At 52.6% G+C, this 15,370-nt stretch overlaps 1 protein-coding gene across 1 annotated transcript; it reads left to right on the top strand.

Moving 5' to 3' along the window:
* Positions 1-2,707: 2,707 nt before the first annotated feature.
* LOC128267004 (esterase B1-like) lies at positions 2,708-5,122 on the top strand. The gene is made up of 3 exons (XM_053003793.1): positions 2,708-2,776; positions 2,844-3,341; positions 3,398-5,122. The coding sequence occupies exons 1-3, from the start codon at positions 2,708-2,710 to the stop codon at positions 4,634-4,636; spliced, it is 1,806 nt and encodes a 601-aa protein (XP_052859753.1). The 3' UTR covers positions 4,637-5,122.
* Positions 5,123-15,370: the final 10,248 nt, after the last annotated feature.

Here is a 15,370-nt window from a genome sequence, read left to right as displayed (position 1 = left end):
TTCCGGTGGTAGTGGACACTTCGGGACCATCCAACGGGGACTTTCCCGTGGTAGTGGACACTTCGGGACCATCCAACGGGGACTTTCCTGTGGTAGTGGACACTTCGGGACCATCCAACGGGGACTTTCCTGTGGTAGTGGACACTTCGGGATCATCGAACCATGATGGTCCTGTGGTAGTGGACACTTCAGCATCATCGAACCGTGATGGTCCTGTGGTAGTGGACACTTCAGGATCATCGAACCGTGATGGCCCTGTGGTAGTGGACACTTCAGGGCCTCCAAACGGTACCCTTCCACAGCTGGCGAATGACGTAGTGCTCGTGCTGAAACCGGGTACGATCGTCGGTCGCCGGAACATGCTACCGAGTGGTGGACAGTACTTTTCCTACCAGGGCATCCCGTACGCTCACCCACCGGTTGGAGAGCTGCGGTTCAGACCACCTGTCCCGCTTGAGCGGTTCGTTGAACAGCCGCTACAGTGCCGCCAAGAACGGGGCGTATGTCTGGCCGTGAAGGAACTGCCACCGGGTCGCAAAGGCACGGAGGATTGCCTCTACCTGAACGTCTACACGACGAGTGGCCCGAGCGAACGTGTTGGTCTACTGAAACCGGTGATGGTCTGGATTCACGGAGGAGGCTTCCTCATGGGTAGTGGAAATACCGACTTGTACGGGCCGGACTACCTGCTTCAGCATGACGTCATCCTGGTAACGTTCAACTATCGTCTCGGTCCGCTCGGATTTTTGGCGCTACCTTCGATGGGGATCTACGGCAACCAGGGTCTGAAGGATCAGCAGCTGGCCCTTCGCTGGGTGCACGAACACATCGCGGAGTTTGGGGGCGATCGATCGAACGTGACCCTGTTCGGTGAGAGTGCCGGCAGTGCTTCCGTGAACTGGCACTACCTTTCGCCCGTATCGCGCCAGTACTTCCACAAGGCCATTTGCCAGTCGGGCGCGGCCATTAGTCCGTGGCTTCTCCAGACCCATCCGGATCGTAAGACTCGCCAGCTGGCCACTGCGTTGGGCTACACGGGAGCCGACGATGCCGGTGTGCTAGGTAAGTGTTTTGCCTAGTCGGCTATCAGCGGATGAGCTCATGAGGAATGCTCGGTTTGATTGCAGCAACGCTACTAAACGCACCCGTCGAGGACTTGGTGACTAACTCTACCAAAGCTTTCGAAGAAACGGACAATACGTTGTTCCTGGTGTCCCCGTTCATCCCTGCGGTCGAGGACCCGAGCTCGGACGACCCGATCATTACGGCTCGCGCTGAAGAGGTGTTGAAGCAGGCCCACACCATCGACATCCCGCTGATGCACGGTGTAACCATGGTCGAGGGGCTCGTATTCTACGCCGCGCTGCTTGAGAAGGTGGTCTTTCTGGCGACCAACTTGGAGCAGGTTCTGCCTCTTGATCTGGCCGTGTCCAGTGACGCGCTGCCGGGCGTCTTGGAGGAAGTACGTCAGTACTACTTCCACGATCAACCGATCAGTCACGATACGTACCTGCAGCTGATGGACCTGATGTCGGACGTTGGGTTTAACTTCGCTGCACACTCCGTCGCCGAGCTGCAGTCCCGTTATCAGCCGGGGTAAGTACGATAAGGTGCCCCTTTTGTGCAATTATCATTGAGCCAATTTCTTCCACTGTCTTGTCTGTGTAGGGCACCGCAGTACTTCTATCGCTTCGCCTTCGACAGTGAGCTGAATGAGGTGCGCAAGCTGTTCGCGATCCCGGATGGCGTGCCCGGTGCCTGCCACGCCGACGAGCTGTCGTACCTGTTCAGTGGTTCGACCTACACGGCCCAGGTCGTGCCTGACTCGGCGGCTGCACGTGCACGGGAGATGATGTGTCGCCTGTGGACCAACTTTGCCAAGTATGCGAATCCCACTCCGGACGATCAGGTCGGGAGCTTTGGCTTCCGGTGGGAACCGGTTCCTCAGCCGGCAGCGGGCGAGGCGTTCGTGTTGCACGCGCTGGAACTCTGCGACCACGCTGAGATGATCGAGAGCCCGTTCTGCGATAGGATACAATTCTGGCGATCACTGTACGATCGCTACAACCCGTCACTGTTGGGCTGAGCGAGATATCAGATCGCCAAATCGGGCACCGTCCACCCTCCGGCGGGTGGGGCGTTCGAAGACATTCCTGCGCGCTATCGATAAATGCACGGTTTCTTAGTATCTACAGATAACACTGCTATAGCCGACGATTGCACACGTGATATCCAGGGCGGTCACGGCGACGGGGTGTCTTATCGCACCGCAAACCATCAGCGACCATCTTATCGGCCTAAGTCGGTTCATTAACACGCTCGTTGCCTTGCGCAACGAAGAACCTGGCGCGCCAACGTACCGATTCACTTCGTCACCGAGTCACCGCGGCGTTTGTGCAAATCACGGCTTGATGCAATCGGCTTTTATCACCTCGCCAGGCAGCGCCTGCGCCGCCGGCGGCGGCGGTGAGTGTATTCGGGCAAGGGCAAATCATAGGAACTGGGAGAAATAAAACCAAACCGAAAAAGAAGGGCGACAACAAAAAAATGGCGCCCATGGCGCGTTGAACGCAAATTGCTAATCGAATGCTAATCAGGCGTTTGCAGAGGTGCATCGCAAGGCGACCGGCGTCGGGCGTACGGCTTTATAAGGCGAAATCGTCACACCGCGGCGTGGCCACTCGGGCTGAGTGCGTTTGGTGACACAATGGTGATGCGAAGTGTGCGACACGGCTCGGCGCAGTCCGGCTCGCGGGCATCGGGCCAGCAAACGGACGTGAGTCCTGCGCCGCGAGAGAGAGAGACCTTTCGGCATACCAAAAACCGGGTTCTCCACTTCACAGGCAGCCTCCCGGGTGATGGTACAGGTGGTGCCGGGTCTGATCTACGGCACAAAGGATCGACTACCGAACGGCGGTCCGTACTACTGCTTTAAGGGTGTCCCATACGCTCGGCCTCCGATCGGTCCGTTGCGCTTCGCATCGCCGGTCCCGATCGAAAAGTACTCCGTATCATACCTCGACTGTAGCCGCGAGCGGAGCAGCTGTTTGGGGCGGGATGTGATCACACGGGAAATAACGGGTTCCGAGGATGGGTTGTTCCTGAACGTGTACACCCCGGTGCTCGGTAAGGAGGTGGACCCCACCAGACTGCTCCCGGTGATGGTGTTCTTCCACGGTGGTGGCATGACGGGCGGGAACGCCGACAGTGGCCTGTACCTGCCGGACTATCTGGTGCAGGAGGGAGTCGTGGTGGTCACGGTCAACTATCGACTCGGGGTGCTCGGGTTCCTCTGTCTACCGCAGGCCGGCATCGAGGGCAATGCGGGTCTCAAAGATCAGGTAAGAAGGTGGCGTTCTTCATACCTCGTACTTCATACCGGTCGAATGGTCCGCAGCGTATGGCGCTCCAGTGGGTTCAGCAAAACATCCGCACGTTTGCCGGTGATCCCGACAACGTGACCCTGTTCGGGGCCAGCTCCGGGGGCAGTAACGTGATGATGCACTGCTTTTCGAACCTCTCGAGGCGGTACTTCCACAAGGCGATCTCTCAGAGTGGCACCGTGTTTGCGGACTTGGTGTACCAAACGGAACCGGAAGAGCGAGCTCGATCGCTGGCCCGCCTGTTCGGGTACGAGGGCACGTCCGACGAGGCGGTACTGAGCACGCTCCGAGACGTGCCTGCCCGGCGGTTGTACGAGGCACAATTCCTGGTGCTGTCGGCACGCGAGCGAGAGTATGAGTCCATCTTTCAGTTCCCGTTCACGGCAGTCATCGAGCGTGCTGCCTCGACCGATGCCGTACTGCAGAAAACTCCGATCGAGTATCTGCGGGAAAGGGATCGCTTCGAGGTGCCGATTCTGTGCGGCTACAACGACCGGGAGGGCATGCTGGAGCTGGTGGACATGATGAAACACCTGTCGGTGTACGATCGGTGTCCGGAGAAGTTTATCTGCGCCTCGTTCGACGTGGACTACTTCAGTCCGGCAGCGCGCACTCTTGGGGAGGAACTTAAGCGCCACTACTTCGGTGAGGCGTCCGTGTCACGCTCGAACATCGACCAGCTGGTCGACCTGCTCACGGACCGGTTCCTCGTGGGGTACCTGGTGTTGTGCCATCTGTGGCACAAGTACCAAACGAAGGTCCCGTTCTACTCGTACCGGTTCGCCTACGAGGGATCGCTCAACAAGGGCAAGGAGTTGCTCAAGTTCCAGCATCTGCCCGGGGCTTGCCACATCGACGAGGTGTACTACGTGTTCAGCTCAGCGTTGCTACGCACGGAAATTCCTGCCACGGATCCGGCCTACACCGTGCGCCAGATGATGGTCCGGATGTGGACGAATTTTGCAAAGTTCTCGGACCCAACGCCACCGCACGACCGCAGCGTGCCGTGCCGTTGGGAACCGATGACGGGGCTGCCCTCGGACGTTGCCAGCGACGAGCTCAACTATACGCTGCTGTCGATCGGGAAGGAAATCAAAATGGGCACCCTGCCGGAGCGGAAGCGGATGGCAAAGTTTCTCGACATCATGCGCCGCTGTAATGGATCAATCGACAACTTCGTTATCCCGAAAGTGGAACCGGCGCCAAGCGAAGGAGCTGACGCAGCCAGTGAGTGTGGCAGTGATGGTCGATGATATGCGCTACGGTAGCACCTGACCCGGGCCCCTTTAATTTATTCCGCTAACCACCCGAAAGGCGGTTGCCCCGGGGCCTCGTTAATGAATCTGTAATTAATTGTGTGACTTCCGAAGCAGAAGCCGTCACGACACACGCATGCCCACAGTGCGGCCCATGTACAAAGTAGAAGGCCTTCGAGTGGTGCGTCTTAATGGTTTAACTAATTAATGAGCTGAACTAAACGCAAACTAATTCGTTAATTGTAAGGCACTCCACTAACACTGTTATCGATAGCGATAGTTGATAAGTAATGATAGAGCATTTGTCCCCAAATTTATGCTACCGGAAATGAACAAACGCGTGGCATTCTATCAGCTATTGGATCGATTCCGAATGTTGCTTGGATCAAACAAGTCGTGACGCTAAAATAATTAATTTGTCCAAGGAAGCAATTGAACATGGTTATGATGTGTTACCGTTATAGAACCCACTTGAACCGAATCATACCGAAATAAAATATTGTGAAACCGTTTGTTCTGTTGCAGCACAAGCGAACAAAGAAATTGGTTGAATAAATTGCGCGAAAGTGAACGAACAAACGTGGAATCAAATTAAACCTTAAAATTGCGCGCCTTTTCGTTCTCGACTAACAAACTTTAGTCATATCCGGCTGCGTGTAATCTTTGAGCCGCATTTCACGATTCACTTAAAATAAGAGCGCCAAGTGAACTTGAAAATTTGGCTGCGTGGGAACATCGAAGCTTTCACTGCCTCCGTTTCACTGCTCAGTGATTTGGAATACGAAAAAGTACGTTAATGCTTTGGCTGCTCCTTCGTGAGGACATTTTAAGCTCACACCCGTGCTGGGCACCGATCGATGAAAGCTAGAACAATTTCTCATTAAAGATTCGCGGTCCCACGGGCTCGTTAGTGATGCGGTTCGTGTTCTGTTTGAAATCTAATTATTGATTCACTTCAGTTTCGCCGCTTCCGGCGCCCAGTTTCCGGTGGCGGTCTAGCACCATAAAGCATCAATCCCCGACCGTCGAGGATTAAGGGATTTATAGTGCCCGATTAGTGACGCATCGTAGCAGAGCAGCATTATTATCCTCGAAATGGTAGTTCTGTTTTCTTTGCCGTGCCGATAAGCTCCTTGCGGGGCCCATTTCTTTCAACACCACCCAGTGAAAGGGCAACACACATTGTTCCTAGCTGCCGGAACAATTACACCCACAGCACTAGGATTCGGGGAAAGAACTCATTCCGGTCGATTAGTTGATGCATAATTCACACGGGCGACGGTGGAGAACTTCATAGCCCACCGTCATAGTTTTGGTGGCCACAGTTTGCCCCTTAGCCTGCTGGCGGAAATGAATTACAAAATTCTCCCCCCGTCGCACGGCCAATCGGTCGGTGACGCCCGTTTATGGCCCGAAACCCGTGGGCGCGCGAGGTATGAAATTATGACAAGTGGCGTCCGGCGACCGAAAAGTTCACGCGACAATAAGTGTGTAAGCACTTCGCGATGGCTTCGACGGGTTTGGGCTTCCTTTCGGGGAGTAACCGCGTGAACCGGTTCTACCGGTTTGAGCAGGCGCTTTGAAACGGGACCGGTTCACCGATGAGAATGTGCGGCGCTGGTGAGTAGCACCCTTTGGCAAGCTCACCAGGCGCTCTATTTACTTGGAAGCAGCAAGTTATCTAGCCCCAGCGCCAGTGCGTGATAAATATTGGATGGAATAATCAAAAGTTGAGCACACATCTGCCCGGACAGCTGTTTGCGTTCGCGAACCGAGAACCGGTGAGAGTTGGCCGCGCGAGCGTATCTCACGAGAGTGAGATTACTTTACGCACCTATCTTGACGCGATGCTCCATGAGGGAGCTCTCTCTGTTAATCAGGACAGTTCTTTCGAGTGGTTCGTGCGAGATTAGGCGCCTCCACCCGGGGTTATTGTTAATTTTCTTTTAGGCGGCAATCAAAAGTTAGTAAAAAATGTGAATGTTTTTGAACGATGCGGACGATTTACGATTTGAGACAAACTTCGTTCGACAAATTAATAGTATTTTGCTGTGGGTTTTAGGAAGCACTCCAGCGACCTACAAACCAATGGCCGTATCCTGTGTTAAAGCGTCAAAGATAGTCTTGAATTTAAAGCCTTCCTTCAGTGTGTCAAACTGTACGGCAAGGACACTTGGGCCAATGGTCTGTTCCTCCGCTGCCGGTGGGGTAGAGATTGAGATATTTACTTCTCAAGTCGCTCACGCGACCAGTGAGCGACGCGTCCGGCACTCACGCGTGCCGTGCTGTTGTTTTTGTCGGTTACATTCACCCCGCGCTGGCTTGCTGGCCGCGGCCATCGTCAGCTCGTCACTTCGGGGACGATCGTCGGTCGGTTCGCGCGCGCTGAAGGCATATAACGTACTTTTCGCAGCATCGAGCGGCTCAGTCCAGGTTTGGTCGCGCTTCCTGTCGCAGTGTTCCGCTGTTGCTCCGTGTTCGATCCTCGGCCACACGTCCGTACCGTGAGTGCACTTCACCGTTGTGTTGGGCTTTGGGTTGGGCGGATCGCGTGTGTCGGTTTGGTGCGGGCCAGTGAACAGTCTCTAATCGGACGTGGTGCAGTCGCTCGGTCTCACAGTCAGTGGTTTCGGTGTAACAAATGGCGACCTGCGACAAGCTGCACTAGCGGTGATACGGATTGACGTGCCCTCGTAGTGGTTAATGTGGTGCAAGTGAAAACGAAAGCACCCCGTGGCTGGCAAAATTGAATGCCACAGCTGAATACTGTTGCTCCTCGTGCAATTATCACACGCTACGCGCCATTTCACTGGGCAGAAAACTTATTATCACCAACCGGCTAGTGGCCGGTCGTACGGAGTGTTTTATCTACGATAGAAATAAGGCCCAAAAAGTACGGGCGCCAGTTCAATTACTGGCGATATCGGTGGGGGTCGGCCTACGGTTGGAGGAAGTGACGACCAGAAGCACTTCCGTCAATTAATTAAAAGAAAACCGTCACCACCATCGCCCGGGACCGTCCACGGCGTGCGGCCCGACGAACGGCGGACACTCCAGGCGACAGCGTAGGAAGCCAAACTGACCACTCGCCGGTGGTGGTAGCCGATTGAGGGCAGCAGTCTGGGTGTGAGTTTCCCCTGTTTTGTTATTCATTACCAAGTTGCCGCTGTGACGGCACCATTACCGACCGGACGGTCGATTCAGGGTTCAATACTTCAGGATGATAAGTCTTATCGATTGGTGTAGGCTCGCCAGGAAAAGAGTACCCTTAGAAAAAACAGAACCTTCATTAGTATCCTTCGAACAGCCCCCGGGTGGAATCGCAAACCGTTCGTGCTGGGGTGCCGTGAACGCTTCCGCCTGGAGAGTGCACCGCACGGCACTAGGTGAAGGTGATCAAAGGGAACAAAATGGACACGAACCCCGGAGCCGGCGTGTGCGCTAAGGCAAAGGCAAAATAATAAATCAGGCTCGAAAAACAAAAAAAACGGTTTGAAGGAGTTTTTAATTAAACTGTATCGGCATACGATGGGATGGATGGATGCGACTTGCCTTCCGGAGGGCCGGACAGGCGAGGTATTAAATTTAGATCCCGGGTCCGGACATCCTTCGTTCGGAGCCGGTTTCGGGTAGTTGTGCGAAACCGTAGGAATTTATTTCCCACCGGCCCCATCAGGGGTGGACCCCATGGCACGTTGTGTCGGTTGTCGAACATCCGACGGTCGTAACGGATTGTTTGCAGTGGCGCTTGCTGTCCGAGCTACCGTCTATTGGCACAGGACGATGAAGTGGTTAACGGACAGTGTGGTCTACACCGGCCGATGAATAGCCGCTCAGCTACGCTCTTGGTACTTAAGGGTCCGCATGTCGATGCCCACACTGGTTATGCTGTGCGTACCGGGGTCCTTCATTAACGGATACCGGGTCCACGGTGGGGAGGAGAACGCGGGCAAATCAAACTCCAAGTTGAGAGTGGAGCTTATAAAGCATGTAAGTGGCTTCTGTTAATCACACCGGGCTTTCATCCGGTAAACCAGTAATTGTGTGCTTAAAGAAGGTTTAAAGGACACTCCTGAGACCTTTGATGAAACATGCCAACCCTTCGCTGGTGTGAAGGTATATGAAGGTATGTCATCTACCAAGTGTTTCGCGCTCCAAGACTTTTTATACCCAAAAGGACTTCTCCGAGGACTGCCAGATGCAAACGATCCGCTTTAGGTGAGGATTATTTTCGCATTATGCTTATTTCCAAAGTTATGTAAACATGTCGAAGGAATTCGAGCGTCGGAAAAGGAGTTGGGAATGAAACGCCCGAGGTGGCTCGGAATGGTGCTGGTGTCTTCACATCATCGCATTGCCTTACGATTCCTGAGCAGAGTAATTTATTAATTTTATAATTAATATTTCATTTGGTGGTTTATCTTTCATTTATCCTTTTCGAAAGTTTCCAACAATTACGAAGCAGTAGTGATGGAACTTGGTTTACCGTTTTGGTTTGCAATGAAATAAAAAACCACCAGAAATCGTATTCCAACATCTGGGTGGAAAAGGTATCTTATAACAGTTCCGGTTGGCATTGGGACGAGCGCCCCATTTGGAACCATGCAGAAGCCGCGATTGGTGTACACATGTCCGTTAAACCAACCCGGTTGGCTGCCGGTTTCCGCGTCAATTTCTTTGTCGTAGGTAACTCCCAACGTAAGTAAACGGCGAGATGTTTACTTTTGAAGCATATTCTTCCCGACTCCACGCTCGTGCCATTCAGCGGCGTGAAACGCGATCCCTGCACCCGTAAAGCATCTTTTTTGACGTACAGAGATTATCTTCTCCATCGCGGACGAGGGCTGCCACAACCTGCCACGGAGGTCGTAGTCGCAGAGAGTCAGAAAGTACCGACGCACGGCTATTAATAAATACACTTGCACGGCATCGTTTACCGTGAGCGAGAGAGAGAGAGAGAGAGAGAGGCACTGGATGCAGCCGACATCATTAAGATATTACCCGAACGTCGTCTCGTGCCGTGCGTTGCTGCTCTGCGCCACAACTGCAAATGAGTCATAAAATCTAGATTACAGGCCATTATTGCAACACTTGGAGGGAACGTGCATCGCGGCGGGAAATTAAAACTAAAAGTATTTTAAGACCCCCGACACGCCACTGGTGGTCCCGTTGTTATGCGAAGCTAAGAGACCCCGCACTGTGGGTTCCGCCGCAGGCGAAATAGTGTTTCGAGTAGCAGAGTTCATTACTTTTCAAGAAAAATGCCTCCTCAAGGACTCTTAGGATTTGTCATTCCACATCCGAACGCCCGTTTCCGCTTCGGATGAAATATTTCATACACTTCCTTGGCACGGATCGCGGACGCTGTCCACGGGCGGATCCACGTGCGAAGGACGTGCGGGGCCGAGCAAATTGAAAAGCAATCGCAGGAAGTAGCCACAGTCAAGTGGCCGGAATGGGTTGCAAAGCGTGTCGGTGCCGCACGATGATGGCATCTTGCTGTGGCTGAGTGTGCAGAAGAGTAATGCCGGCTAAGAGGTATCTTCCTGTGGCACACAATTTAAAAGCAATTTCCGTTCCGAGAACCGGGCCAAATATGGCACGATTCGGCGTTTCGCTAATGCCAGTTGAAGGTCGAAGAAATTCTGGACAGAAAATTTCCGTCACCGGCGATGAACGATTGCAGTCACTTTTCAACGCTTTGCTCAACCCACCCAAGTAACGAGCCAAGCTTTTAATAGGAAAAACAACTTTATCCATTCGCGAAACCGGCCGGAGGGCCTATTAGATGGGCCGGAAGGCCGCTTATCGCACTCTGCGCTCTCGGGCGCCCGAACGTCAAGACGGCACTCGAAATCCGTTAATCCGAGCCCCGGAGGTCAGAACTTTGAAGCCGTTGGGCAAACAGAACCCGCGGCTCTGGTTCGCAAACTCCAGCTGTCATCAGAACGGGCAGATGGGCGAACTTTTCGGCCAACCCAACCCCACCGGCACCGGACACTACAAAGGGGGACCATAAACTCGTAAACAGAATTGGATTCCATTTCAAACACAATAAACTCGTAATCTTCCGATGGCCACGTTTCGGGAGAAATTCTCCCTGGCCGCCAGGCAGGCAGGTGGTCATTTTTTTGTTTTTCCTTGCGTTCGTTGCGTTCTTTATGGTTCTGTTGTTCCGGGCCACCCGCTCTGCCGGCCGTACATCATCCCTGTGCAAACCCTGGACCTGGAATGGCGGTCGAAAAACCCATGGTTCAACAAAAGCGAAAGTAATCTTTCCATGCGCCCGTGGCCCGAGGCGTCGAGTGGTGGCCAACGGTTGCGTTTTATGGACGGCGGTTTGGTGGTGTTTGAAAATTATTTTTATTTTCCCATTCTGAAGTGCCCCGCAGCGCAGAGTGTGCGAAAAAGTGAGAAGCTCCCATAATTCAACTCGCAATCGCCAAACGGACAACACCAACAAGGATGCGATCTCGGATCACCGAAAATGACGGCACACACGGACAAGAAAATCCTGCACCCAATCGCTTGGCAGTGCAATTGACCCAGTCCAACGGCCCGCAGTAACGTTCCGCTATGCACAGGCGTGATCAGTAATAAGAGCAACGGTAAAAACATGAAACCGTTTGACAATCTGATCCTCCGGCGTGCCCCGTAGCTCGCCGCGCAAAAAAGGGCGCTCGCCGTCGGGATCAATTTTATTACGGTAATAAAAATGTGTTTTCACACATTTAGCGCGTGGTTGCGTGGCCGTCGGGGTCTGCTACTGACCGGCAGCGTACAGCGATGTGATCCGGTGCCGATGGTCGATGATGCGTTGAAAATTGGATTCCTGCCCAGAAAAGGGGCCGCCGGGTGGATTCGTGGCGTTTTTTGACCACGCAGCATAAATCCATCCATTGGCGGACGCTGCAAAATGCATTACTCGAGGTCGCGCACCCGGCAACAAATGGCTACTGGGGTTCGTTTGAAACGGCAAAAGGGACAAGTATAATGCAATTAAAATATTACGCCCAGAGTGCTTTGATCAATGGTGCATTAGGGTTTTCGGCTTCATTATGTTTGAATGGGTGGCATTCGGGCGGCTCTTTGATTTAAACACATTTTGAAGAGCCGCAATCATTTCGAATGGTGATAAATAGGTAGAACTGCCTTTGCGAAATCTCATTATTTTACATTTATTATTTATCATACTCTTTGACTTTCATTGAATGATAAACCCGTTTGTGAAGTGAATTCCATGTTTACGTACAGTGGACCAAAACCAACCAAGGTGTTGCTGATGTAGAGGACTATTTGCAAATAAAAATGAGTTGTTGGGTCGGTAAGTGACAATGGATATATCAAACAACTGTTACGATTATTGGCCCATATGTTAGCTGTTGTATTTTTGGGTTGTGCATTTCATATTCAAGGCAAATGGGTATCATGCTTCAGAACGATTCCTATTTATCTTCAACCAACGTACCAAACATTACCGGATCCGGTGGACACCCCTCGAACGGAAGAACTTTTCCATACAGCAACAACTGGTGTACTGGCGGTCATTGAACAACTTAACGGCACCATTAGGGGGCCGCTTCGAATACTGTCAATAGAATAAATTTTACATTTAACCCACTTTCCGAGCGACAGTGCCAGGCCCTGGCCAGGCGAGAAGTACCGGAAGGCCATTTGAGCGATGCGAAGAAAAATGTGTGTGTGTGCATCTGTCAGAGCGCCTGCCGAGGTGGGGAAAGCATGGCACCGGGATGGGGTCGCGTGGGTCGGAAAAACATGCACCAGTATTTACCCATTCGATATCTTGATGTGAATCGACCGATCCACCGGATAGCGGATTTGAGCGGAGCCGGGCAGGAATGTCCGTTTCTGTATCGAATAGTGAATGTGCACCATCACCGTCAACGTTGCATCGTTGTCCTTTGCGAGGATGAAGGCAATTCGTTCCACTTTAAGTAAGTGGCCTCGCAGCCGGCGGAGCTTGGTGTGACTGTCGATGCCCGAAGACAGTGGTGGGGTTCCGTGACAGATTCGTTCACCAGCTTTGCGCTCGTTATTCAGTTTACTAGAGTGGCAGCCCGGTCACTGTGCGACTGCAATCCGCACATCATCGTCGCCGTGGACCCCGTTACGTTGGGCCTGGGAGCAAACAGTTGGGTCTGCGATTTTGCTGTTGTGAGAATTTATTCGTGCGCTAAATTGTGTCACTAAACCATTTCCGTCTCGTTGCAATTGTGGCGCACTGGACGGAACCGGGTGGTGGGCAATTTTCCACCCCCATGGAGCATCAGGTCCGTGGGTTTTTGTCGAGGGAATAACAGAGAAAGCAGGCAGACGGGAAAGAAACAAGTGCTGTGAAGAGGTGGTTGAAGAAAATGAAACGGCGGAACAACTTTATACGTCATGCGGACCAGTGGGCCAGGAATGGGAAGGGTCTTTAAAAAGAGACCGAGCAGCAGAAAAAAAGCGTTGCTTTGAAGAAAAGTTTTTCTATTGTCGATTAGGGACACCGGCTGGTGGCAGTAGCGACGGGCGGCGGAAAGACGAGTGTATCATAGCAAAGATGATAAGTTTTATTGGCCGAGCTAATTGAGTGGAAAGTTTTTGTTGTCGTGCCGGACTCGCTCGAACACTGGTGGCGCTGGTCGCCGTTCGAAACAGATGCCAACACGGAACGACCGGGTCCGTGCGGAGTGTAACGATACAGCCGGTCCCGTTCTGCGCAATAAGACTGCGGGTCGGACTATTGTGATGAGTCACAGATGGCACGTTCCGGGAGCTAATGGGTTATGAATTTGAAACTGCATAGCGCATTCGCTATGCTTGCTCCTTGGCGCCCGTCCGGGTTGAGTACTGAACGAACGAGGCAACGATACATTTCACGCGAACGGCAAAATAATCCCCAAGGTCAAGGGCTTGGCCAGACAATTGCGTGTCTGTGCGTTCATTTAAGAGTCACTGCGACAGCGACCAGGCGCCTCCATGAGAGGGACACAATTTCACTGATGGAGGTGCCTGGTGTTTCATGGAATCCGTTTGCTCTTTAGGACGTTAGAAGATGTTAATAACAAGTTCACAGTCATCCGTTGATCAAACGGGATAAACTTTTAACGTTTATGAGGAACAACGAAAATGCCCTTAATGGCCATCTGTGAATTTATCTGACATTTTTATCTCCAACACGCACGAGACAAAAAAGGAGAAAGTTTGGTAGGGCAGAGTAAGAGATAGAGACAAAAACCCGAGTCCAGGGGTACAATGCAATAGAACTGTCAGTTTTGAAAATTTATGAAGAGAAACGATGGACCGGGACAGTCGAAAGAAGCACTTCCTAAGACCCACTCGGACTGGCAGTGGCAAGGAAACTGTACTCACCGTGCCGGCAGCACTTGTAGTAATGGAGATGCGACTATCATCATAGGTTTGCCTCGTAAAGCTGTTTGAAGACGGTTCGCTGAAAGATGAGCGCTCGAGAGCGCGGCCAGCAGTCGGTAGGGCACACTTTCTCGGAACCGACCGAAGAGACAGGTTTATCTGTTTCATCCATGATGTTGTTTGCAAATCTTGTCACGCGTTTTATTGCCAAGTAACTCTCGTGCCTCGAGCGGTAACACGATGCGCATTGCGATGGCATTGCTCTCTATCTCTCGGGGGAGTATTCTCGAAGAATGGTAGAATCAAGCTGGTGGTTAGAATAATTACTTCTTTAACGAAGCCATTAATCAGTAGCACTGGGGTAGCCGTAGTCCGGTGGGTTACCTTTCTGGCACATTGTTGGAATTCGGAGATTGAACTATCTCGACTGATGCGATACTTCAGAGGAGCATCGAGGCTCGAATCGATACAGTAAGGGCCCCCGTGGCCCTTACTGTATCAACTGGCATCAATTTATTTGCGGTTATTAACTTAATCGGACCGAAAGGTTCAATATATCGCTCTCGAACCCAGGCCCCGGTCCTCCGGTTGCCGTTCATTGCGGATCAGTCCGGTACAGATTTATCACTTCCGCCAACGCCACACGGTGGCATTTGGCTGTTCCATAAAACTGAAAATCACGTGGTGACGTGGCGAGCGTTGCATCGCATAAATCGTTTAATTTTACGACGCCCCGGAAAGTTTTATGGTCCCAGCGTACGCACGTGTGTCACATTCGATCCTAAATGCTGTTTGATTCGACTTTAAGCCCCACTCGGGGCCGGTCTCCGCCACCCGAAAGCCCTCTCGCTCGAAAGTGGATCAACCGCAAGGGCACGGCAAAAAGAACTGGCCCATCTGGGTGCTCTCCGTCGAACGCACTGATGCACGGTACCGGGTTTTGTCGATAACGGTTTTGGGCTTCGATCGGTTGCCGTCGAAGGCCAAGTGTCACGGACTGGAGCCTCGGTCTCCCGGGGACACAGCTTTCAGTGAGTCAGCGCTTTCTGTCATGTTTTGCATGACGAAGCATCGACTCGAGAGACTCGAAGTCCCTCGAGGTGGCCGAGATAGTGTCGACCGTCGCTTCGTCGAGCCGGGTATCAAGATTGACGGCGGCCCACCATCCTTTCGGGTAGCCCGGTGACAGCCTGGATTCGATTGGCACGTAGGAGGTGACTCTTTCTTGGTCGCTGGAGGCGAACCTTCTGGCTTGATTAGATATGCAGTGGCTCTTCTCCACCCGACACCTGATTGCTGATCATTATGAACACCTTCGTGACGATGGGTGGCATTCGGAGAAACCGGACAAAGATG

This window comes from Anopheles cruzii, chromosome 2 (assembly GCF_943734635.1).
Source record: "Anopheles cruzii chromosome 2, idAnoCruzAS_RS32_06, whole genome shotgun sequence".
Classification (NCBI taxonomy): domain Eukaryota; kingdom Metazoa; phylum Arthropoda; class Insecta; order Diptera; family Culicidae; genus Anopheles; species Anopheles cruzii.
Note: the sequence above shows the minus strand (reverse complement) of the source record. Positions and strands in the feature narration are given on the sequence as shown.

Excerpts from the sequence above, each read along its gene's own strand:
- LOC128267004 (XM_053003793.1), top strand. The coding sequence starts at position 2,708 with ATGGTGATGCGAAGTGTGCGACACGGCTCGGCGCAGTCCGGCTCGCGG. Across the intron at positions 2,777-2,843 it reads CATCGGGCCAGCAAACGGAC|GCAGCCTCCCGGGTGATGGT; the intron begins GTGAGTCCTGCG and ends TCCACTTCACAG. Across the intron at positions 3,342-3,397 it reads ATGCGGGTCTCAAAGATCAG|CGTATGGCGCTCCAGTGGGT; the intron begins GTAAGAAGGTGG and ends AATGGTCCGCAG.